Source organism: Chaetodon trifascialis, chromosome 6, assembly GCF_039877785.1.
Source record: "Chaetodon trifascialis isolate fChaTrf1 chromosome 6, fChaTrf1.hap1, whole genome shotgun sequence".
Classification (NCBI taxonomy): Eukaryota; Metazoa; Chordata; class Actinopteri; order Chaetodontiformes; family Chaetodontidae; genus Chaetodon; species Chaetodon trifascialis.
Window position 1 is genome coordinate 3,785,535 of NC_092061.1, and position 24,530 is coordinate 3,810,064.

The 24,530-nt window shown below is 41.8% G+C and overlaps 3 protein-coding genes across 3 annotated transcripts in view; all 3 read left to right on the forward strand.

Annotated features, from left to right (window-relative positions):
- The first annotated feature begins 878 nt into the window (after nucleotides 1-878).
- unc45b (unc-45 myosin chaperone B) lies at nucleotides 879-10,155 on the forward strand. The gene is made up of 20 exons (XM_070964768.1): nucleotides 879-893; nucleotides 3,152-3,313; nucleotides 3,424-3,460; nucleotides 3,577-3,752; nucleotides 3,994-4,083; nucleotides 4,178-4,345; nucleotides 4,570-4,735; nucleotides 4,948-5,118; nucleotides 5,226-5,397; nucleotides 5,532-5,832; nucleotides 6,262-6,356; nucleotides 6,582-6,723; nucleotides 6,805-6,945; nucleotides 7,062-7,189; nucleotides 7,832-7,898; nucleotides 7,981-8,094; nucleotides 8,316-8,431; nucleotides 8,542-8,659; nucleotides 8,752-8,907; nucleotides 9,815-10,155. Exons 1-20 carry the CDS (start codon nucleotides 879-881, stop codon nucleotides 10,088-10,090), a joined length of 2,811 nt encoding a protein of 936 aa, XP_070820869.1. The 3' UTR covers nucleotides 10,091-10,155.
- A 1,147-nt stretch (nucleotides 10,156-11,302) lies between these two features.
- On the forward strand, nucleotides 11,303-16,329 carry LOC139332968 (uncharacterized). The gene is made up of 10 exons (XM_070965170.1): nucleotides 11,303-11,400; nucleotides 12,356-12,385; nucleotides 12,897-12,985; nucleotides 13,075-13,149; nucleotides 13,232-13,471; nucleotides 14,286-14,315; nucleotides 14,404-14,469; nucleotides 14,944-15,016; nucleotides 15,120-15,179; nucleotides 15,274-16,329. The coding sequence occupies exons 3-10, from the start codon at nucleotides 12,970-12,972 to the stop codon at nucleotides 15,338-15,340; spliced, it is 627 nt and encodes a 208-aa protein (XP_070821271.1). The 5' UTR covers nucleotides 11,303-11,400; nucleotides 12,356-12,385; nucleotides 12,897-12,969; the 3' UTR covers nucleotides 15,341-16,329.
- Nucleotides 16,330-16,580: 251 nt separating this feature from the next.
- Nucleotides 16,581-24,530, forward strand: part of pip5k1bb (phosphatidylinositol-4-phosphate 5-kinase, type I, beta b) — a 32,336-nt gene continuing 24,386 nt past the window's right edge. Inside the window, exon 1 of the mRNA XM_070965059.1 lies at nucleotides 16,581-16,787. The gene's annotated coding sequence lies outside the window, so the exon portion shown is untranslated. The remainder of the gene's footprint in view (nucleotides 16,788-24,530) is intronic.

Below are 24,530 nucleotides of genomic sequence, written 5' to 3' on the forward strand. Positions count from 1 at the left end.
AGTTGTACAATAGTGTGTCTACATTTGATATTGCTACCTTTACTTACGTAAAGAATCTGACACACTGTGACACACTTAACACACTAATCTAACTAAAATAGTCTACGATTGACACGCTTACTGTAGAGGACGGATTATGCCACCTGTGTTATCTCCCGGAAGACCCCTTGACATACCGTTTACATCACACACTAACGCATTTCTGTGCTCATGCTGGTATTTTTACGTGGGTGTTGGATCTGACTGTTATAACCTGTGGTCATGTGGTCTGTGTCTACAGTTAACTAACGTGATTGAAGGTTAACTGCAGAATAAGAGCTCAGTGTGTGTGTGTGTGTGTGTGTGTGTGTGTGTGTGTGTGTGTGTGTGTGTGTGTGTGTGTGTGTGTGTACTCAAGTACTGAACTTAAGTACAAATTACAGGTATGTGCACTTTCCTTGAGTATTTCCACTTTTGGTACGTTGAGTAAATTTTGCTGACAGTGCTTTCTAACTTTTACTCAAGAAATTTTTGAAATGCAGAACTGCATTCAGGACTGCTGTGATATCATTATAACCACATGTGATGTGTGGTAAGAGAGGAGTGGTAGTGATGAGAATGAGTGGGAAAAAAAACCCTTATACTTCAAATCATTTCACTGAGAATGTATGTGCATCATATTTGAAAGGAAATTTAATGCAATATTACCCAGATAGATGATCTCAAGCCAGACATCGGCTGTCTCTGACCATCAGCAATTTTCTAATTCCATAAAATACCAAAAGACTCAGTGGGTAAAGTACAAGCTAACAAATGCATTTCCCCCCCAGTTCTGAAAGCATATGCATTGTAGTCCTTGTCCCTGCTGACCTTGAGATGACTGCAGACATTTGCTACCTATGACACCTGGTGTTGTCTGCCACTTCACAGCTTCACCTGGGGGATGTAATGCATGTGACACTCAGAAATGTAACAGGAAGTGGCCTCTCTGGAAACAAGTCAGCTGGACCCACATGTCTGTGAAACCAGCAATAACCACAGTTAACATAGAAAATGAATACACCTCTTCAATACACTTCCAACCTTACTACTGGTTAATCATATTAAATATGCAGTTCATATGGAATTCATCTCGTCGTGTGTTGGGGACATTTGACCTTTGACATTTTTGTTAAACTACGTACAGTAAAACAGTGACTAATGGCTTCCTCTTTCCCATGGCACCTGTTCATTTTTATTCATTTTTTTACTTGACATGCATGTATTTATGTCACATGAGCTGGTTTGTTCTTTAAGGTGGCACAGTTACAGGAATAACAACTCTAAAATATGTCCTCAGCTAACCAAATTTTTCTTTGCTGCTGTTATTACTGTTGCCACATTCTTGTTTCAGAAATAATGGCATTTATCCAAGACAGTAGCCAGCACAGCTAAGCCACTGACAGATCGTAAATATTTGTACTTGCCGTTCAAGGTGGTTCATCATTCAAAAATAACAAAGCATTGTGCCTCATCAATGGGGGTTGAATTGTTCATGGTAATGTAGAAACAGCCTTAAAGTGTGAGAATTTTAAAATATTGTAACTGTTTACAGTGAGAGTGTTTTCTGCATGTGGCAATAAAGAAAATGCATTTGATCAGCTATCTGTTCCTATGACCTGAAATTGCCCATCAACACCTGTAGGCTACAATTAGCATCAGAAAGTGTCCAGTGACAATATGCAATATCCGGTATGGAAAGTAAAACTTCTGAAATGAGATGATACCCTAATATAACTCTCTCACTAGCTCACCACAGAATCAGTTCATTCTCTCATCCACATAAACAACTGACACAACACACACGTTTGCACTTTTGCACTTATGAGGACCCTTCTGGATATAATGCTTTCTCTTATCCCTGACCATAACCTCACTACAAAATGCCTGACCCCAGCTCATGGGGCTTGAGATCGTTCTCTTTCCAGAAGCTACCAGGTTCCTCTGTCATCATACAGCTGTCAGTCCCCCCCCCCACTGTCTCCAGGCACACACACTCTTTTAAACCCCCCTCCCGCCACTTTGGCATCAGGCATTTGCTGGTAAGTTCTCAGCTGTCCGTGCCCTAAATAGACCTTATCAGGGGCAGACCATCTTTGAGGGGGTCACTCTCACAGCAGTTATTGAATGGAAAATAACTGTTTCATTCATAAAGTCGGATAAATCAAAGACGCCTGAAGGATAGTTGTTGCAACAGAAGTGATTATGGTTTATAATGACCTTTGGTACGAAGTCGTCATTTGGGGTTTTAGTGTGTTTGGAGTTAACCCCTATGTGTAATAGCCTACCTCCACCATGGATCTGTCCCACCTCATTGAGATCCACTATAAATATAAATTGAGGAGTTGGTGGGGGAGGTTACAGGAGACAGACAGATAAAGTCTGTAACAAATACCAGGGAGTGGAGATCCAGAAAACCTACGCAGAGCCAGACACAACAGACAGTCCTAAAGGTACTGTACAGCTTCCACAGTTTTTTTGTCATTTGAGTGACATTCAGGTATGCAGAGGGGAGCAGGAGGAGATGGTGTGTCCATTGGGAAATTGGCATGTGTTGCAAAGGGACTATGCCCAAATAAGGCCTGAGGGGAGGCCATTTAAACTTAGAGATAACATGTGCATGGCCATTTGCTCCAGGAGACCCAGGTCAGCAGGACACTGATTTGCAACAACGGTGAGAATAAAAACATGTATAATGCTACAGCACTTTTAAAATAATGTCATTATGCTGACAGATTGTGATACTATTCTCCAGTGAATGCTATAATAAAGGTCTGTGCTGTACATCAGTATACTGTGCTTCTAATCTAATGCTTTTTAACTTTGAAATGGAGAAAAAAAGTGTAACTGTGTTAATCAGATTTATTATTAATCGTTAGCTGATTTGAAACATTTGTTTGTGTCCAGACATGCCTCCATGTGATTGAAAAATGCGACTTTGATAAGACGCTTTGATGACTTTATTACAGTAAAAATACTACATTTATATTTTTGTTGATAGACAACATTCTAACTGTTGAATTGTGCTTTCTCTGGGAAGCTGATACTGTTACATATTTACTTATCGTTACATGATACGTTACATGATCTTTAGATTTTTGATGTCATAACTAAAAATCCCTCTTTCTACCAGATGGGAGACCCTGTTCAGTTAAAAGATGAGGGAAACAAACACTTCCAGGCAGGCGATATCGACAAGGCCATTGAGTGCTACACCAGTGCCATCAAGGTGTGCAAGGACAAAAAAGTGCTTGCTGTCATTCACAGGAACAGGTCTGCATGCTATTTAAAAAAGGTAAGCAGAATGGTAAAGCGGTGCCAAAAAACCCATTTAATAACAGACTATGTTTGCAATTTCTTTGGCAAAATTGGACTTTTATTTAGTTGTATCTGTTTTTCTTGCAGGAAAACTATGCCAATGCAGCATCTGATGCTTCTAAAGGTAGAGCAAGAAATACATAAATTTAACAAACACCAAACAGAGAATCAAAGCACCAAAAACAATAAAGACTATAACTTAAACCAAGCTCATTATGACTTTGTCTTCCTCTTGTATAGCAATTGATGTTGACGCAGCAGATATCAAAGCCTTGTACCGGCGGTGTCAAGCTCTGGAGAAGCTAGGAAAACTGGACATGGCTTTCAAAGATGTGCAGAGATGTGCCACTCTCGAACCAAAGAACAAGACCTTCCTGGAGACTCTACGCAGACTGGGAGCAGAAATCCAGGCCAAGGTCAGCATCGAGAGTATAAGACTACACAAATCACTTTACATTAATGCATTCAGCAACACTAAATTAGCACTGCTACATGTTCAATAGAGATATTTTATGCTATGATTAGATGTTGTTTTGTTGTGGCTTTAGAAGTCAATGTTCTTTGAAACCAAGGAAAATTGACAGATGTTCTCAAACCGAACTAACAAACAATATCAGCATCAGGAAATGACAAAAGTTTCATTTTCATTTTCCACAGCTCAAAACAACGTTCTCCACAGATTCAAGGGTACAGAACATGTTTGACATTCTCCTTGATGACGAAATGGACAAGGAAAAAAAGGAAAAAGTGGGTGTTTTCTGTTGCTTTTTTATATTGTGTGTCAGAATGTTGATGTTTGTAATTGCAGTTTCATTTCTGCTACTTATCCTTTCATGTCTAGGCTGCCAACAACCTGATTGTGCTGGCCAGAGAAGACGCCGGAGCAGAGAGAATCTTCCAGGGTAACGGGGTGCCTCTGCTGCTCAACATGATAGAGACAGGCAAACCAGAGATGATCCTGGCTGCTGTTCGTACTTTGTCAGGAATGTGCACAGGACACAAAGCTCGGGTGAGCAAATCATAGACAAAGAATCAAGAAAAATGCAAGGTTAAATCAAAGAGTTCATTGCAATCCAAAGGCAGTGATGACATTTGTGCAGCCAAACACAACAAACTTTCAAAGCACATCTTCTACCGACATGTTTCCATTAGAAGTAAGTTTTATATTATTTGCATTTTATTCTTCTCATAAAATGTACTTCGTCTATGTTTCTTTTCGCTACACCTAAATAGGCCATGGCTATTATTCACATGGTGGGTATTGATAAGATGTGCAGCATCATGGCCATTGACAATGAGGAGATCGCACTGGGAACCTGCAACCTCTTCCAGTGCATCAATGACTCCCTCACTGGTGGAGACAAAAGGGAATATGGGAAAGAAGAGGCCTTGGTTTTGGGTGAGTTTGAATCATCATCTGTTTGTGTAACAAAAAAGTAGATTTTATTATGGATGCTTATTTGGTGTTTAATCTTTAATCTTCATCTAAGCCCTATAGAATCACAGACATAAAGTCAAATGGAAACGGCTGTAGTTTTGCTGCTGTTGGTATTTTTTCACAGCACCACTGACTGAGACATATACCCTTTTACGCCATCTGTCTCTCTGCAGATGCATCTAAAGACCTGAAAAGCATTCTTCTCTCTCTGCTGGAGATGGTGGCTAGTAAGAAGGTGTCTGGCCATGGCAGAGACCAGGCGCTGAACCTTCTGTGCAAGAATGTACCTCGTAAAAGCAAGAAAGAGCCAGACCACTCCAGGACCCTCTTTACAGTTGACCACGGTGAGCCAGACAGCTGTATCCGGTCATTCATCTGGTTTGAGCAACAGTCTATTGCTGCATCCCAAGCTGACATGAAACAACTATATATTCATGTGTTTGATCTCCAGGTCTGAAGAAGATCCTCAAAGTGTGTGGTCAGGTCACCGAACTGCCAGACCAGCTTCCCATGACAGACAATACACAGCTGATTGCCAGCGTGCTCCTCAACAAGCTCTATGACGACCTCAAATGTGACCCAGAGAGAAACAACTTCAGGGACCTTTGTGATGAATATGTTAAGTATGTTCACAAAATACAGATTCCCCATTGATCAGTGTTGTAGCCAAAACTTTATAAAAGGAGACCCAGCCAACAAAACTTACACCATCTCTTATGCTTTTCTCTTTACCTTGTCCTCCCTTCCTGTTCCATAGATCCAAAATTGACCCCAAAGACATGGACAAGACCATTCATGCTATCAACACCATCTCAGGGCTGCTTCAGGGTCCTTTTGATGTTGGTAATGCACTGGTTGGACATCAAGGCATAATGGAGATGATGGTGGCCCTGTGCGGCTCCGAACGTGAGGTGGACCAGATGGTTGCTGTGGAGGCGTTGATCCATTCCTCCTCAAAGATGAGCCGCGCCAGCTTCATCATCACCAACGGTGTGTCGCTGCTCAAGGATATTTACAAGAAGACCAAGAATGAGAGGATTAAAATCCGAGCGCTGGTGGTGAGTGTGCTCAGGAAAGATTGGAGCAGAGTTGGTCTTCATTATTCCACGCCCCACACACAGGAAATGATAACAATACAACGCATCAGGAAATATCACTTAGAAGTATGTACAATGCAAGACAGTACAGGAAGGCAAGCACATAGTGAGCGGCTACTGTTGAATCAGAATCAGCTTATTATTAAGTGGGTTTTCACATTCAAGGAATTTGCCTTGGTGTTTTGGTGTATAACAATAAACATATGTAGAAAAATATCCTGAAAGATTAGACCGCAGATTAAAAGCAAGAAGAAAAAGAAATGTACTAGACTGGGCACAATAGTCCTGTTCAATTTGTTATATAGAATATAAACAAATGCACCCAGACTATCTATCTTGTAGATTTGGTCTGTGTGTGTGGATGCATATTCATGTCCATGTCCTCTCCAGGGTCTCTGTAAACTGGGTTCAGCTGGAGGTGATGATTACAGTTTAAGGCAGTTTGCTGAGGGCTCCACAGAGAAGCTGGCCAAGCAGTGCAGAAAGTGAGTACTCACACGGAGATTGTTAAAGGATCTAGCAGATTATTTCCCATAATAAACATAAAGGAAATCTGCAAGGAGACCAATACTAGTAACAGTTACTGAATCAGTTATTATCTAATTTTTTTGTATAGTCGTAATTTAATTTTTTCAATTTCTTTTTAATCCAACCACATCCGTCACCACAAAATGCACTTCCTCTTAAGTGTTTCTTTTTTTCTCTTCTAGGTGGCTTTGTAATCCGCAGATTGACACCAAAACAAGGAACTGGGCTATTGAGGGTCTTGCTTATCTTACTAATGATGCTGATGTCAAAGATGACTTTGTTGAAGATGAGCTTGCCTTGAAAGCCATGTTTGAACTGGCCAAGGTATGAAAATAACAGACAGAAATATGCAGCAAATCTGGTTAGATTTTAGAAATAACCCCTCTCCTTTCTCTGTGTTTTCAGTCTAAAGATAAGACAATCTTATATGCAGTAGCTTGCACCCTGGTTAACTGCACCAACTGCTATGATAAGAAGGAAATAATACCTGAGCTGGTTCAACTTGCCAAGTTCTCCAAGCAGCATGTGCCGGAGCAACACCCCAAGGTAAAAGACAAAAGAAAAACACAAAACAATACCTACACTGATGTAGGTAGAGCATGAGCTGTTCTGTCATTCTGTAGGCATGCGTATACACTCTCTGTACTCCTTGCTTTTCTCAGGACAAGAAGGACTTTATTGAGAAGAGAGTGAAAAGGTTGCTGAAGGCTGGAGTCATATCAGCTCTTGCAGTTATGGTCAAAGCAGACAACTCCATACTGACTGACCAGACCAAGGAGATGCTGGCAAGGTTGGAGAGGACGCATTTCATAGCAAAGCAATGATGAGGCATTCTGATGTGTTATCAAACATGTCTGAGTGGAATCCCTCAAAACAGCCATGCGATGTTATAACCTGACGTGACTCATCTTGAGTCACTGTGTGTGTGGATGCATATTCATACTCATCTTGAGTCACTGCATGACTGACTGCATGTGCTGGGTTGGGGCTTGTGAACAGGCAAGCCAGGCAGTGGCTTAGAGCCCCGGCCACTTATTTACAACAATGATTATTGATGGGCCTGGTCTTTCAAGGACCTCTGTTGGTCCCTGGACCTCACTTTGAGAACCACACATCTATTTTTTCAGTATTCATCTCAAATGTCCCAGAAATTGTGCATTTGTGTGTGCAAAAAACTAATTTTTGCAGTGTGCATGGGTGGGGTGGGAGCCCCAGGGATTTCTTACTTGGAAGACCCAAGAAACCCTAGCAACCCCACTGAGCATGTGCAAGAGGCTTCGTACCATTCCCATTTTGCTTTTAATTGTTCCGTTCCATAAAGGAGGGAATGCAAGCTAAAACACAAACGAACACATCCAACGTCTTGTTTACTTGTCCTTTAAGCTCAGCATTGCTTAAAAATATGTAACTGTTGAATCAATTTTATCTTTAGGGTTTTCTTGGCATTATCAGAGGATCCCAAAGATCGTGGTACTATTGTAGCCCAGGGTGGAGGGAAGGTGAGTGAGTGACTAAGACAAACATTATCTGGAAAAATATCCCCACTGTTGTTCACTGCTGTTCCTCTGGCTCTGCCCTCAGGCTTTGATACCACTTGCTCTGGAAGGGACAGATGCTGGGAAGGTGAAGGCGTGTCATGTCATTGCTAAGATTGCAGCTATTTCCAACCCAGAAATTGCCTTCCCTGGTGAGAGGGTAAGACTGCTTTGTTTATTTGTACAAAGAGAAGTCCCCTTTGATATGATTGTGAGGGAATGGAAATGTAATGAGGCATCACATTCTTACTAATCTCTCCTTGACAACATAATCTTTACTTTTTATTACTTTTGACATTGACTGGGAGAGTTATATTGCTATCATTGCTGTGATAGTCATATTGGTTCTGCTGAATTATTATTATTTTTCTTGTTTGACAGGTGTATGAGGTTGTGCGGCCTTTAGTTAGCCTCCTTCAGACAGACAGAGATGGGGTGCAGAACTATGAGGCTCTGAGAGGTCTCACCAACTTGGCTGGTTTCAGTGAAAAACTACGGTAACGTCTTGCACCTCATGATGTTATGGTCACACTTAATAGCTCACTTCCTGCAAGTGAGTTCACTGCAGGCCACAAGTGGTTATTGAGCTTTTTCATCTCCTTTGTAGAGCAAAGATTGTGAAAGAGAACGCTCTGCCTGAAATTGAGAACTACATGTTTGAGGAGCATGAGAAGATCAGACAGGCTGCCACTGAGTGTATGTGCAACCTTGTTACATGTAAAGAGGTGAGAGCAGACGAACCAGGAAATCCTCACATAGCAACAGATGATGCAGCAGGGTGTGGCTGCAATAAAAATTTCGCCTCTGTGTGTTGTAGGTCCAAGAGCGTTTTCTGGCAGATGGCAATGATAAGCTGAAGCTCCTTGTTCTGCTATGTGGCGAGGACGATGACAATCTTCAGATAGCTGCAGCTGGAGCTCTGGCCATGCTCACTGCTGCTCAGAAAAAGCTCTGTACCAAGATGACCAAAGTGGTATGTACAGCAGTGTTTAACAGTGTTTTTAATGTAGAGCATAAAAAAATAGTGCCACATCAGAGTCTGTTTTGAAAGCATGCATGCCCTACTATGAAAGATTCCCAGAAATCCCCTGGCTGGCTTTCCCCCAGGAACTGATAACTTACGCAATATGGTAGTTTGTACACCTACTGGCCCTTGTAAGGCCTAACTACAGTGCCGCTCGCTGCATCTGCCGTGTCCACATTGATGCTTTTCCCATCATTCAGCAGTGCTAACTTGTCAAAAGCCACACTGGTATGTCATGTGTCACTCTTTGAGCCACTGAATGCATTTCACATTTTAATGAATTCATTTGGAATATCTGAGACTACAAAGTCATTATGGTATTAATCAGTAATACTTAAGCAAAATTCCATTTTGTGTCATTTGGGAGTACTTTATGCTTTTTTTTAGCACTTCACAAAATAGCCTAACATGTAGTTTAAACACAGGTCTATGATTCTGTAGCTGAGCTTAAGTCTGAGTTTCAAATTATTATTACTATTACAGCTGTAATTTAAGCAGTGCTGCAATGATCGAGTATTGCACCTCCATAAAGTTGTAGGAAGGGACTCATGAGATAACCCACAGCCCAAGCTGAGCTGATGGCATCATCATCAGGTGATATTTTACATAACAAAGCTCCATTCATTCAAAACACATAAATTCCCCTTTAAAATGAAAATAAAAAACTGCTGAGTTATACCCACACTAACTTACTCAGATCCTTATTTTAAGTCATAGATTTAACTGTATAGAACCGAAAGTGTTCAAGGAAATTTTCCAAGCTAATGAGTTTGAATTGCAGCATGTGTCATTCATTCGTCATTCACACATTTCACTTGAGAGAGTCACTGACTGACCAAGTGATCTTTCCCAACAGTCCACCCAGTGGCTTGAGATCCTGCAGAGGCTGTGTCTCCACGTCAATGTTAGAATACAGCACCGAGGCCTTGTGACTGTCTACAACATGCTCAACTCAGACGACAGCGAGCTGGCCAAGAAGCTGATTATTGATAGTGAGATGTTGGAAATCCTCTCAGTGATCGGCAAGGCGGCGGACAATCCCAAGAGGCAGGAGGCCATCGATGTAGCACGTGCCTGCCTGGTCAAGGCTATGGATCTTGGTCTCATCCAACCCTTCACCAGCCCTTCTTAAAATGATGGCAACAAGAAAAACAACAGCACAGGACATTCTTCTTATTTCTTCTGTTAAATACAGACTTTTTTTTCCAAATGATTTTTCCACATCAAAGATATTCAATTGATTCATCAACCTGGCTCCAAATCTCTAAAGAGTCACAATACAAACCATTGTTTTTTTTACAGGGGGTGTTTGGGGCTAGCTGAATAAACACACGTGGGGGTCCCACCATGAAGCTTCAGGAAATGTATTCTGTCCCTTTGTGCTGCACTGAGAGCACATCTTAGATGTGAACACTACTTGATATATGAATACCTTGTAACCTAGATTACAGTACTTGGAAAAATTGCTTTGCAGTAAACTGAATGAAAGGTCATTACATGCTAACTATGTACAGTAATACATTAATTAAACAACAGGAAATTCTAACTGTAATCGGGCTGCTGATATATTTGACTTACACACACTTACATCCTTTGCCATTTGGAGGCATTTTATTACACTCAGTTTGTACCCAAATTTCTTACAGACCAACAGTAAATTGCAGATATTTGATACAAATACACCTCTCTGAAAAACCATTTCATATCTTATGTGCATGATTTTAGCCAACTTTCAGTGGAGATCTATGGTGTTTATGCTTTAACTCACATGCAAGTATTCTGATTTATTTTGTAATGTAGCTGAAATGGCTGAAATGTACATTTTTTTAAAAGGTTGTCTGTGAAAAGTGAAGTTGCACGCTAGGAGGAAAATAATCAAGGAATAGTAATAATAATAACGTCCACCCTGTTGAAAAATCCTGGCTACACCACAACAAGAAGTGAGACCAACTTCAGAAGAAGACATTCTGAACTTTCCATCCAACATTTGCACTTCCTCAATGAGCAAGCATTTGGAGGCTTTGTTCACACACATCCTGTAATCTGCATGTTTACCACTCACATGTTTCTATAGATGAGTAACCTTTAAGTAATGCTCTGTAAGCCACAAATAGAATGAAAGGGTTCTCACAGCAGTTGGCATCACCATTCTAACATTCATATTTTAGATGTCTATAGGTGTCATAATTAACTTTGCTGCAGACGTTTCATGCTGTTAAAAGCTCAGCTCTCTTGAGAATAAAATCTTTGACAGCAAAAATTTACACAGCCTAGAGACGATTCTTAGAAATGCCAGCAGTTGACTCACAGCCAGTGTACTCGTGCAGGAGGAGGAGGAAGAGGAGGAGGTGTGTTTTTTGGACATAATCAACCCCCCGTCCCCAGTCTTGCTGTCCGCAAGGTGTGACAGATTGTCCGAGGCGTTTGAGCGGATCGTTTCAGGTGAGTTTATGCTTTATCTGTCATTATATCGAAACATATCTCCTAACTTGCTCACTTGAGGACCTGTTTCAAACGTGCATCACGGAGTCAGGCGCTGCTGGCGGTAAAGAAGTCACGATCGTAAAGCAGTAACTCCTGCAGCCATTAGCTACAATTAGCCGCCTTCTTACGCCGCATGAGCGCCGTTACGCTCTCTGTGACTCGTCCATCTCGTTTAAGCCGCCATCCTCGCCAAGTTTCAGGCATCGTTTTCAAATTTAAGCTTTATGGCAGTCAAGCAATTAGGCTCCGTGGTGGGCGCTTTTGCGGGAGTTTGCGGGAGCAGCGCTACGCCGATCCGTGTGATAAATGCGCCGAAAGAGAGCGGCGACTTTTTCCACAGAAAGCAGAGGGGGGGTGTGAAAGTGTGTGTGTTACAGTCCTCCTTAAAAAGAGACGGTGATACGTAATTGCTACCCGGCTGACAACTTTCCGATTGAGTGTAGACATGAAAACCTTGAGTTTTGTGTTGTATGTATGAGATCCATTGCATGCATTTATTTCAGTGAGGAGGCTAAAGTCGGACAAACCACATTTCTGTGTGATGCACGTCATCCAGAAATAACTATACATATGAATCAACAACTCTCTGTGGCCTGCTGGAGCAGCCTGCATTGATTTTAGCCAAGTGTAACTAATAAACTGACACTTGAGTGTATTTCCACAAGCAGTGCAACAACTCAGAAAAGTGACACAAAACACCTTTGATGCCAAACTAAAGTCTGGATTTATGTCTTATCTCTTTGAAATCTTTGTTCAGTACATACTGTAAGGGGATTGAGTGAACTGTTCACACTGATGACTTCACACCCAGCACATGTCCCCACATACAATTACCACAGTGTAAACCACAGTTTCTTTCTGAGGTTTTTCTGTTTAAAACATGTTATAACACTTTTCTTGTTTTCTCAACTAGACGACAGCAGCATTTGTGCTTTTGCCAGAGGTAAGCTTTTCCTGCAGATACACACTTTACATGATGCTGCTCACTGTTGTGACCGACCGCTGACTAAATAGACACATTCATCACCACAGTAAGAGTAAATACCACCTCTTTTCTAACTGAAAGGAAACAGTTCTTCAGCCCATGCCAAAGGGTCGCTATTGTGATTCAGTTGTCCCAAAGACAATCTTAATTTCATGAATCACAAGGGATGCAAGAATGATGTCAGTGATTATGTTAGTTAGGGAAGCTGTGGTTGTATGCAGGAAAAGGTACACCGATGTGAGTCATGTGAGGTTATAAAACCCAACTTGAAGATGAGGTAACGAAGAACAATACTGAAAAGGGAATATCTGGTGTAAGTGAAACAGATGAGGTGGCAGGAGTGCGTGAATATTATAGCTAAGAGGAGGGATTCCCACTGAGTGGTAGCAGGTCCAGGAGCGTGTCAGGGAGGAGAGGAATTAGCAACACTGCAGCATTAAATTTCAGATGAGAGATTGTATCTCAACAGAAAGTGTGGGTGGAACGACACAGTGGCCGGTGAGCTACAGGTGAGGACAGCAGGATCGACCTTCTCAGCACTGATGTCTAACATGAATAGTAGGTTTCTGACACTTCAAGCAGCTTTAAACTGTGTCTTATCTTAGCCATCAGATAGTCTTCCACTTCCACAATCTTTGTTTTGACAGAGGTGGCCACCTTCATCTTTCTGCTCCTGTGGGCTCTTGGTCTCACTCACAGCTTTCCAGTCACAGCACGTCAAGGTATGCCTTCTCTTGTTTCCGACAGTCTCTTGATAGAAAGTTTACGTGAGATATTTCATAGCCGTACTGTATTATGTTACAGGTGGAAACAGATCTGCACGGCTGTTTTTCTGCGTGATTCAAGGATGTGCTGCTAATGTGACTCACGCATTTTGCAATGATGTGCGGATCTTCAGTGGCAGCCACATTGCAAATTGCGCTGGTCCTCTAACACCTAATGCTGTCTGCCAGCATGATGGCCGGGCCTTTCTTTCCACTGACACAGATGGTGATTGTGAATTTGAGGGGAAAGTCAATTCCATTGATACCAAAAAATGTAAAGGTATTTACTTTTGCTTTCTAAACCCTTAATGTATTGTCCATTGTGATTCTCTTGCAGTCATTCACACCTTCCTAAAACCTACATTGTCATTTGATGTCCCATAGAAACAACAGATTTCACAGATTTAGCATCTGCACATGCACTTTAGCACCTTTTAGCACCAACCTGACCTGAAGGGGGTTTGGAGTTTGTTTTTTTTTACACGTAAACTTGTTTACCTGTTTAACCCTTCATGCAATCTTTGGAAAAACCCAAATATCTGCCGTATGCTCTGACTGAGATGAAGTTACTGCAAATGTAGCAGAGTCACAGCAGCCAGTCTCCTGTTTCAGGGGGAGTGATGCAGTTGCGTGTATTTCTTGTGACCTTTCAATTGTTGTGGTTAACTGACTGAAAGACAACAGAGAGCTTTCCTGTTAATCTCAATGCCCCTTTCTGCTCCTGTTGCTACCTTTTCTTCTGCATGTCAGGACTGTGCACCAGCTGAGGGCGCTGTTTGTTAGGTCATGTTGGAGGGAGGTCTGACCACATCTCTCTTCTGCTACAATTCCCCTTCCACAATTTAGCAGCTGAGTCTCTCTGCTGCCACAAAACACCTTTGATGCCAAACTAAATTCTAGATTTATGTGTTGTTCTCTTTGAAATGTTTGTTCAAAACGTACTGTAGGGGATTGAGTTAACTGTTCATACTGATGACTTCACACGCAGCACATTTCCCAAATACAATAACCACAGGGTAAACAGGTAAACAGGCTTTTTCTGATGTTTTTCTGTTTAAAACATGTTATAACACTTCTCTTGTTTTCTCAACTAGACGACAGCCCCATTTGTGCTTTTGCCACAGGTAAGCTTTTCCTGCAGATACACTCTTCACATGATGCTGCTCACTGTTGTGACCGACCACTGACTGGAAGTTTTTGTCTTTCTGCTAGCTCCCACATCACCACCAGTCACCACAAACAACTATGCAATAGCTGCATACACTGTTGCTGCAGTTCGTAAGTTCTGAACACCAGTAAATCTGCTAATGTGTCTGCTCACATCATGTTTGTTCAGCTTCAGGATAAGCAGTGGTAAAATGTAACCAAATGCATTTACTTAAGGACCGTAATTAAACACAAATTTGAGGCACTTGCACTTTACTTGCATGTTTTCTTCTCATGCCACTTTATACTTGGACTATACTACATTTCAGAGGAAATATTGTACTTTTTACTCCACTACAGCTATTTGACAACTGTAGTTGTTTTCTTGACTTGTTGCACACCAAACAGCAAGTCATAGAAAATAATGCTTTTTGCCACTAACCCAGCTTGCTTTTACTCTGCCAACCTCTGTTTTCTTGCTTTCACTCAGTGCTGAAATGTTTGTCTTTCGAATGCTGACAGTCAGGTAAGATTCATTTGTATGATATGTTGTGTTTATTGTGTATTCAAACAGTTATCTGAAATATCCATCTCTTGATTCCACAGTTGTTTTAGGACTAATATTCTTCTCTGTTTGGCTCTGTAAAAAGAGACGACAGAGAGAACAACAGCCAGCAAGGTATTTAAAACATATTGTTATTCTCAAAGTAACTTAATTAATATTGTAAGATATGATATCATGTTACCAACATGTCCTCATGTTTAACATGAATTTGTTTCAGTGACACTGATGGGAATGTACCCCTAAGAGAGGTACAAAGACCTGAAGATGGCAATGGGAGGTTAGCGAACATTTTATATGCAACATTTAGCCCATAGTCAGTGCAAATGTACATCTAAATATAGTCATTCTGGCATGACTTTTCACACTTTCAGAGATACTCGTGGTGGTCCTGGATTGGATGATGGCAGCTCTCCTTCTCAACACGACCATGGATCTTAAATCAGCAGCAGCCTTAGAATTTGTTGTCTTATTTATTTTTTTAAATTTTATTTTCAAAAAATGCTTTGGTTAAAAAAAAAGCGGCTTTTTATATTATTGTTGTACAGGACTCCAGCTATGTATTATTCGCATTATATTATTATATCAGGGGTGCCAAAACTCTTATATGAAACAACCAGGAACTAAGGTGTGACAGACTGTGACAGAGATATTATTGTAATCATTGTAGGTTGTAGGAGCAGAATGTGACTGAATTTATTTATGTCTGGTGTATTGGGTATCAGGTCTCACAGGACAATTAGTGGTCATTGCTATATTCAATTTTCAATTCAATTCAATTCAATTTTATTTGTATAGCGCCAAATCACAACAGAAGTTGTCTCAGGACACTTTCCATATAGAGCTGGTACAGACCAAGTTCTTTTATCTACAGAGAACCAACAATTCCCCCATGAGCAAGCACTTGGCGACAGTGGCAAGGAAAAACTTCCTTTTAACAGGCAGAAACCTCGAGCAGAACCAGACTCTGGGTGGGCGGCCATCTGCCTCGACCGGTTGGGTGAGAGAGGAAGAGCAAGAGAGGGAGAGTGAGACAGACAGACAGACAGACAGAAATGCAGTCAGAGAGAGAGACAGAGAGACAGACATGCAGTCACAGTAACAGTGACAGTGGATGTAATAACAGCAGTAGTAGTTGCAGTGGATGTCAGGCAGGGCCAAGGCAGGAGACGCAGCTGCAATCCACAATCCAGATTCAGCCACTGTCCATGGGAACCTGCAAGACGACAAAGCACAGGCTATATATGGTAAGAACCTTTCTTCGTCTGGTCAGGTGTTCCACCCGGAAGAGTAAACAGCTTTGACCGCTGAAGCAGCTAGGTGCAAGTGGCAGTGTGGATGTTTTGTGTGTTTTTTGGAAACCTGTTCGAGTTTAAATGGACACTGAAACGTTTGTGAAGGAAAATAAATGGACGAAGTTTTCAACTGGCAAGTTTGACTCAGACTTTGATTCATCAGACACGGTAACAATCAGCGCGTCAATTAGGTTATCCTGGTGCAGCACCTCAGTGGCTTAAAGCGTTGGCTTGGCCTCTACATAGGTAATACCTTTATTGTTTCCTACCAAACTGAAGTCCTCTGGTGCCTGGTTCAGTCCTGTGCAGGCCTGCAGAGGGCAGTATCCAGTGGCGCACTGAATGGTATGGTTGTATGTAAAGAGGCAGGGCTGGGACGCAGAGACGCACACGGCTTCTCGCTGCTCTCAGTAGAGGAGCGACTCCCCAGCTGGACAGTCGGCCTGTGGTGGACGTACTCAGTGACACGGCGTGTATTTTTCTGTGCCGTCTGTATTCATCTGCCGGGGGTCGAAGGGGCTTTCTGTGAGGACCGCAGCGGCCACTCTGAGGAAAACATTATTTCTACACGACTACTCGGATTAGATTGGCTGGTGAGGTTTCTGTCAGTTTGATGTATCTAACAGTAGATATATTGTTGAGATCTATGTACGTGGCAAAAAAAAAAAGACATTAACTGTGTTGACAATCTGCATTAACTTAACATTCATTACGTTTCGTTACGCGTCTCCAGGTGTTACCACAGGTGAACACTGCAGGTGCGTTTCAGATGTTTTCCGTGCTTACGCGAATGTGTTGAGAGGTTATAGTTGTAGGCTTTCTTATTTTACCATAATTTAATGACTAAACTTTAGTGAAGGCGTGGTGTGAAATGTAGTTGTGGTTCAGGGAGTTTCTCATTTGAATGTCATCCTTAAACTCCACATACATGAAATTGCTGTTGCGGTTATTGCTGGGATAAACAACCAGGTCCAAAGTGTAGCTGCAGTGTTTGCTGCATCAACACTTACTGTTTGCTCCTGTTTTCTAATTAATAAGGAAGTTTGTTGTTGATGTGTCTGCAACTCTTCTCTTGCACTTTTAGTGAGAAACTGGAAGTCTGTCTAGTTTGATGGGAAATGAGGCAAGCGTGTTGGAGGTTGTGTAACACATTAGGAGGCAGCGGAAGAAAGTCACTCACTGGACATTTGACCTCAGAGTAATGCTTATGTTAGCATATCTTCATGTCTAGATGTTATTAACACCTGGTAAAATCTGGCTCAGTTTGGCCTTCTGTAAGCTAAGTTACTGAGAAACAGCTGCATGTGTGCAGTAAACAGCTGCTGAGTCGCATTGGCACAGCATATGCTGTAGGCCAGGTGGCACATTTTCTGGATCCACATATATTATCTGTGTACATTATTAGATGCTGTCTTGGACCAGCCCTTCATTTACTGGTGTGATACCTATCACATTATCACTGCTCTTTACAGTGAAGTGCTACATTTCTCCTGCTGGTAATTGGCAGCCAGGATGTGACTGTGAAATAGTTTGGCCAGTCCAAAGAGAAAAATAGATTACTGGTGATGCTGGAGCTATGCTGGAGGATTGAGAGCCACCCAGTGAGCAGAGAAGCTGCTTTAGAAGCTCAACAACAGCAGTGTCCAAAGAGAGATCTGACTTACTGGTTTTCATTGGGTGGGAATTCAACTGTTAAGCTTCTGTTGACATGACATTAAGTCACTGAGAAAATACTGAATTTTAACAGGCAAAATTGAGTTTGTGTGTCTGAGGGAGAGTTGTTGTTGTCACAAAGGATTAAAAGTTTTTGACATGTTATGATGTGTTTTTCGCTCTGTTGTTAGAGAGGATATTGAACACCTAGAATGAGAAATGTTTCTCTTTAGAAATAACTTTTTTTTTTTAATTCATGCAAGATTTGTTGTAGACCATCTCATCTTAACACGTGTCATTCTGGTTGTAGCAGGCTGAGAATGAGGTGAGTCGCCCGTATAATGGCTCTGATTTTGTCCTGTGACCTTTTCATGTTATATTTGTCTCTGTATTACAAAGTGGTTCATGAAGCAATGTTAAATGTAGATTGTGATTGTTCCTTGAACTGTTACACTGTGATAATGTTACACTGTAACACTGTTACAATGTGACACTGGATTGTCATTAAACTTTGGATCATATTGATGGCTCGAGAAAATTAATGGTCATGCAAATCTGACTGATTTCAAGCCAGGCTTTTAGGACAAGGTGTTACACAAGATAATGAGCATATGGTTTATTTTATGAACTTCCTCTTCCATACTCATTTGACTGTAAGGCAGCGGCACTGCTCCAGCTCGGGCCAGGTTGGTCAGCTTGCCGCAGAGGATGTTTGAAAGGGAAAACAGCTCATGCAAATCCCCCACTCTCTCCTTGGGACTAACACCTGAGCTCCTGTGCTGTGCTGTGCTGTGCTGCCTGCTGTCCTTGCACTGATATGTTGCTTGCCGGAGTGAGCAGCATCTGTGCGTTATGTAATATTTTCCATCTGAGTAGCATCATAAGTGCCACATCACAGTAGAGCCAAAACCCTGTCAACACAAATCATACTTATTCTCAGTTCTTCTTGGGCTTTTGTTGTGGATCTGATTCTCTCTTAGATTAGTGATTAAATCGTGATACTGACCGTAACCATAAGCCATAGTCATAACACTGCTTCAGAGCAGAGGGCCACCTTTTTAAGGTGATTCCTCACTTATGAGCTTCCTGTGAAGAGGTAGCACAGCAATTAACAGCTACAATGGTTTTAGTGCAGCCTTGTGATTTGGGGTCAAAGAGTGCTCGGTGCACTGTGCTTGTACTGTGCCATGGGATCCCTGCGGTGATATGACCAGAATAACAGCCATAGGAGGCTCATTAAGACAGTTACATAAGGCAGTGCCCTGAACATTCCTGATAATGGCCTGACTGATGGATGTGTCTTATGTCCACACGCAGGGGTGTGGCCCCCTGTTGGGTCTGGTTACTTTCAAGATGTTCTGAATCAAAAATCCCTCATTGTGTTGTGATAATGAAATCCGGCACCTTGTAATGTTTGTGTGTGTTAGCGTGACCTCTCTTCCTTCTACACCCACTCTAATTCTTCTCTCAGAGCATCTTCCCTCCCACTCCCGTCTACAGTGTTATATTCTGGGTTGAAGTGCTAATGTGCCACGTCACGGCTATGATGAGTTGAAAGCATGACAAGAGTGTTAGTTTTATCTCCAGATTTCTTCATCTCAGGTGACTCAGCACCGCGCCGTTCTTTTCTGTTGTAGCTAGCTTTAATCAGATCCCTTTCATTTTGTTGAAGCAGCAGAGCGAGGCCGTGCGTTTGATTGTAGAATGAGATTTGGGGTTATTTGTAGGTTGGGATTGAAGAGATTATTTGATATCAGTTCCTGTTGTGGATATTATTATGATCTTGTTTTTCAACTTCCTGTGATTTGACTTGTTGCAGTTGTGGGATGTCCCACAATATATTACATGAGGCCTATATGGGTTGCTACTAATGATCACTTTTTTATTGGTTAGTCTGGTACTGTTTCGATTAATCAAATTTTGAATTAATCAGCTGATAAATATAAAATGAGCAACCAAAAGAATAAGTGTTCAAGTCACATTGATCAATTGAAAAAGTAAGCAACTTTTTATTATACTCTGACTACACTGGATTTTTGAGGCAGATGCTGAGAGTCCAAAAAGATTTGATAATGATATATCAGTTTTCATTTTTTAACATAATGACACAACAAAGGCATTTCTAATGAAATAGTAACAGCTAATTTGTTTGGTGCTACTACGTAAATAAAAATATTCATCGCTCATCAAAATTGGAATTTATTGTCAATAAATTGTGAGTAATTGGACTAATTGAATCAGCGTCCATACTTCCTCAAAATATTTGAAACAAAGTATTAGAGGCACCTTCTCCCCGGCCAACCGTATGAATCTGGGCACTGCTGAATAAGAAGCTGCTTTGTAGCATAAAACCTGGACAGGTCAGTGGGCAGTTTGACCCACATACTCTATTGATCAGATGAGGTTTAGCCTCTGCACTTCTGTTCAGCTGGTTTGCACCTCTACCTAAGCGCAGCGTGAGCTGCTCTCCCTCTATTTTCTCTTTCATTGTCCTCATTCATTGGCCAGGCTGCACTCATGTCAGCACATACCACATACTGCTGATAGCTACCAGGACTTCATAATCAGCTAGATTTTATTACCAGCACCGTGATCTATGTTCACCCCAGACAATAGAAAATTTTATTAGAAACATTTTTCACAGCAAAAGAACAAACTGTATGCCAGTTGTCATGAATAGGAAATCATCTGACTTTTTCATTAAATAATTCAGAAATATTATGTAGGGCTGTTAAAGTAATTACAAGTTCATGTAATAAGTGTTCAGAAAAAGGTGAAACAAAGTATGATTTTTTTCTTTTAATCCTTGAAAAGGGCTTGTAAATAAGCTCAGCTTTTCTTGGCAGACCTGGAGTCAGCGGCCCTCCCTACATATATTATGGCCGTCACTGTTTTTGGATTTGTCCACGCTGAAGGAGAAAAAAGTGAATAATTGAAGATCAGTTTACTATTTAAACTGAAAACATTTGTGGAATGTCTTCTGTGGCTCTGGAGGAGCTATATTTGTCTGGGAAAATAACCTAGATGATGTCATGAGGGTTATCTTGATTAGGACTCGGAGACTACAAATTTATAACGAAGTCTGTGTGACAAACTCGAGGTGAGAAGTTTGAAAGACCAGGCCATTTACCAGGCAGGGAGGTACACTGTTGCCTTGTGTTGTACGTTCAACCCATTATGCTGACCAAAACTCGGGATAGCTCTCTCTCTGTGACAGATTTGGACTTTTCTTGGTCATTCAAGTCAGTTTCTTGGAAGTTCCCCAACTATGTAAAATCACTGGAATGCTGTTTTAAGAGTGAAGATACAACAGTCCTCTGTCACAGCACCTTATGTAACTCTTGATGAAATGACCTGACATGTGTTCGTCACTCAAAGCTGCCTTTCTGCTACGCTGAATTCTTCATTTCATGGTTGTACAGAGATATGTTCATCTTGGGAAGACTGTCAACAAATGCCAGTGTCAGGGTGTGTTAAAAATCCCCTTCATTTATTTTGCACCATGTGAATCTGGATGAATTTCCCAGTACTGTTGCTTTGATCCTAATGACCTCCAAAAGGGAGTTCCCCCCTCCCTGGCCCCACAGCAAAATCTGCCAAAGGAGGCCTGCAGTGGTAATTGGCTCGTAATTGTGCTCCTTTGTATAACGATTGGTGGGTTTGAGGGTTGCAGGCAGAGCCATAGGTTGGCAGCCGCGCAGGAATTCAGATTATTCGGAGGTTGTGGCGTTTGTTGTTGTTTCTTGTTGTTGTTGTTGTTGTTTTGGCCCTGCTGAGCCCCCATGTCCCCCTCCTACTTTCCTGTCCTGGTAATGACGAGGCTTGCAGAGGCCCACGCAGGGGGACCCTGAGTGCTCGAGTGGGAAGGAGAGATGGCAAAATGAATAGGCCAGACAGCAAGATATGGAGGTGTGGGTGAAGACAAACAAGTGGGAGAAAAGGATTAAAAATACGGAAATTTGTCAACATGAGATGTTTCCTTCCTTCCTCTATTTCTTCAGCAGACTATGAACTCTCATTGCAGTCACCGTGCCTTTATGCGATTGACCACAGTGGAGAATAATTAACAGTCAGTCGAGCCCACGGTGATATGCATTGGTAATAAACCTGACTGTCACCCCTCTGGTGAAGCGAGTACGAGGACCTTTGGACTCCAGGGCAGGGCTGAGGAAAACCAAGCTGGGCTTGACTGGGATGGGCAAGTCTTTCTCATCTTCCCTTTGTGTCCTGTGATCTTTTATTTTCCACGTGGTTTGTGACATTAGGAGCTGAGGCCAGCTTGCACAGATATCATTGGCGGTTGAATATAATAAGCCTGCTGTAATAAGTCATGTCTCAGAGAGTGTGTGGTGATGCAGTGCCTCGCTCCATCAGGGCAGCCTCTCCCTGCCTCTCTGTCTTTGGAGAACATCGTCCCTGTTTTGTCTCATCTCAATGTCCCCCCCTCACCCTCCCTCCATTCCTTCAGTTGAATCATGTGACTCTCTGGACACAGAGGGTGACCTCCTCCTCGCTGCTTCTCAGGCAGAGTGGAACCAGAGTGAGACACTCTTTGAATCACAAATACACAGGCCGAGTACTCTCCCTGGGTTTCTTAGAAAACAAAACATATTCAATCTCTTGCTCTATATGGAGTGATTATGTACTTGCATTTGCATTATTACAGTGCAGATGTTTTCACTGCCTGTCCTGCTGGGAAAATAGATTGCTTTGCTATGAATAAAACTTGACATGTGGTCTTGTTGTACATTGTTGTTACATAAATCACAAGGTAAGCACCCAGCTAAGTATTTCAAACTATCACACCTTTTGTTTTCTATTACTGTGTCTCTCCCGTTCCTCTCTTCCTCTCCCATCATTTTCATCCCCTCCTCCCTCTGTTTAGCTCATTTTTCCTCTTCATGTCACGTCTCTTAAAGGTCACAGCTCTGTAGGTTTTGTCTGTCTTTCCATCCCACCTATTGTTTCTCTTTGTTTGCTCTTGCCAAAAGGTCAAATATCGTCAGTTGTTAAAATATACATTTAGTTGCTGATAGCTCCTTGGCTAGTGGTATATCTCACACTTGTGCGCCGTTGAGCACACTAAAACAAGAAATCAGACGCATGTTGTGCTCGTCACACACTGAGCAGTCTGTCTGTATGACGCTGTCCATCTATGGAAGGTATGTCACCTTCATGACAAGGTGTATCTAAATTGCATGACCAGCGTTTCCCATGAGTCTCTGCTGTACTCTGAGATCAATGTCGAGGTACTGTGTCATGGTAACAGGATGTCGTTAGCATTCCACCGTGTCATCAATTAATTATTACATCACATTAGCATGCATACCAACTCCCACATGTTAACATGCCTAACAAACATACTGAACACTGCTTGTTAGATGCTCAGCATTTTAATTTAGGCAACAGCATCTTTTCATTTTGGTGTTGGCCTTTGGCCAAATTACTACTGGTAGTGATCACAATGAAAGTTCTTCCCATTGTTGTTAATCCAACCAATTAAACATCCACATGGGCTGCCTGTGTGGCTATAGATTTTTTGCCTTGTTTAGTCACATAGTGTACACACTCAAACACACTTCTTTGCCAGCTCTGCAGTGCTGCATAGAGGATGCAGACACTGCTCCAAAGCTGCAGCACGGCTTGTCCGTCAGAGGGATGACGAAAACAAACACACCTCCAGAGGATACAGTAAAATATGGAACAGAACGCACCAAAAAGTCCAAAATAGAACCTGCCTGCTATTTTACAGCTTCATTTGGTGTGGGGACTCACCAGGGAGTGAAAACAGAGTGTGTGTGTGTGTGTGTGTGTGTGTGTGTGTGTGTGTGTGTGTGTGTAAGAAGTGTGGCTGGGTTTACAGGGCTCTCGCAAAACCTGTGTGTTTCGGTGTACATGCTGAAACTGTGTGCACTTTATGTCCTGTTTGGTTTCAGTGTGTTGTGTGTGTCTTTGGGTGGTTTGTTTGAACTGGGTGGAACTGGAGCAGTACACTTGAATTGGCTGTTTTCTCTTTTTGTGTCTTTGAGATTGATGAGCAGACATTTCTGTTTGACTGAACGTTTCACACAGACAGTGTTAGTCTCTTCTCTATCCCCCTCACTCTGTCTGCCACCCACCAAGCATTTTCTACTCGTGCGCATCTACTATTTGTCACTATTTGAGAAAAACACAGTAATTCTTAAAATATCTACTACAGCAAAGGGATGCATTAATTTGCTTGTCATTGTCATTTATAGGACTGATCATTTCTGCTCGTCTAGTGGAGGGAAGCCCACACATTAGATGTTTGTTTCCAGGATGCATGATTCATTACAGAACAGGACATATTTCACAGAAGCAACTATTTTACACAGTTGGGGTAACTAAGCCAATTATGTAATCACACTGACACACCACACATTGAAGAACACATACACACACATACATTCAGCCTACAGTACTTTGGGGAAATTTGGGATCTTGTTTCATCCATTAGTTTAGACTTTATTGTATTTATCATGTTGCCTATCGTCCTGGAACATCAAGCATTGCTGGATACGCAGTGATTTCATTAAAAAACACAAACAGCAATGCAATTGAACCAGTTCTCTGAGTTTAATTTTGCTTGGGTGGAGTTTCTGTGAGCCGTAGTCAAGGATCAGAGCAGTTTAGTTGATGAAGCCGATCCCCTGCAGGCAGGG

Excerpts from the sequence above, each read along its gene's own strand:
- unc45b (XM_070964768.1), top strand. Across the intron at positions 3,314-3,423 it reads CTGCATGCTATTTAAAAAAG|GAAAACTATGCCAATGCAGC; the intron begins GTAAGCAGAATG and ends TTTTTCTTGCAG. Across the intron at positions 6,357-6,581 it reads CTGGCCAAGCAGTGCAGAAA|GTGGCTTTGTAATCCGCAGA; the intron begins GTGAGTACTCAC and ends TTTCTCTTCTAG.
- LOC139332968 (XM_070965170.1), top strand. Across the intron at positions 14,316-14,403 it reads CATTTGTGCTTTTGCCACAG|CTCCCACATCACCACCAGTC; the intron begins GTAAGCTTTTCC and ends TCTTTCTGCTAG. Across the intron at positions 14,470-14,943 it reads ATACACTGTTGCTGCAGTTC|TTGTTTTAGGACTAATATTC; the intron begins GTAAGTTCTGAA and ends TTGATTCCACAG.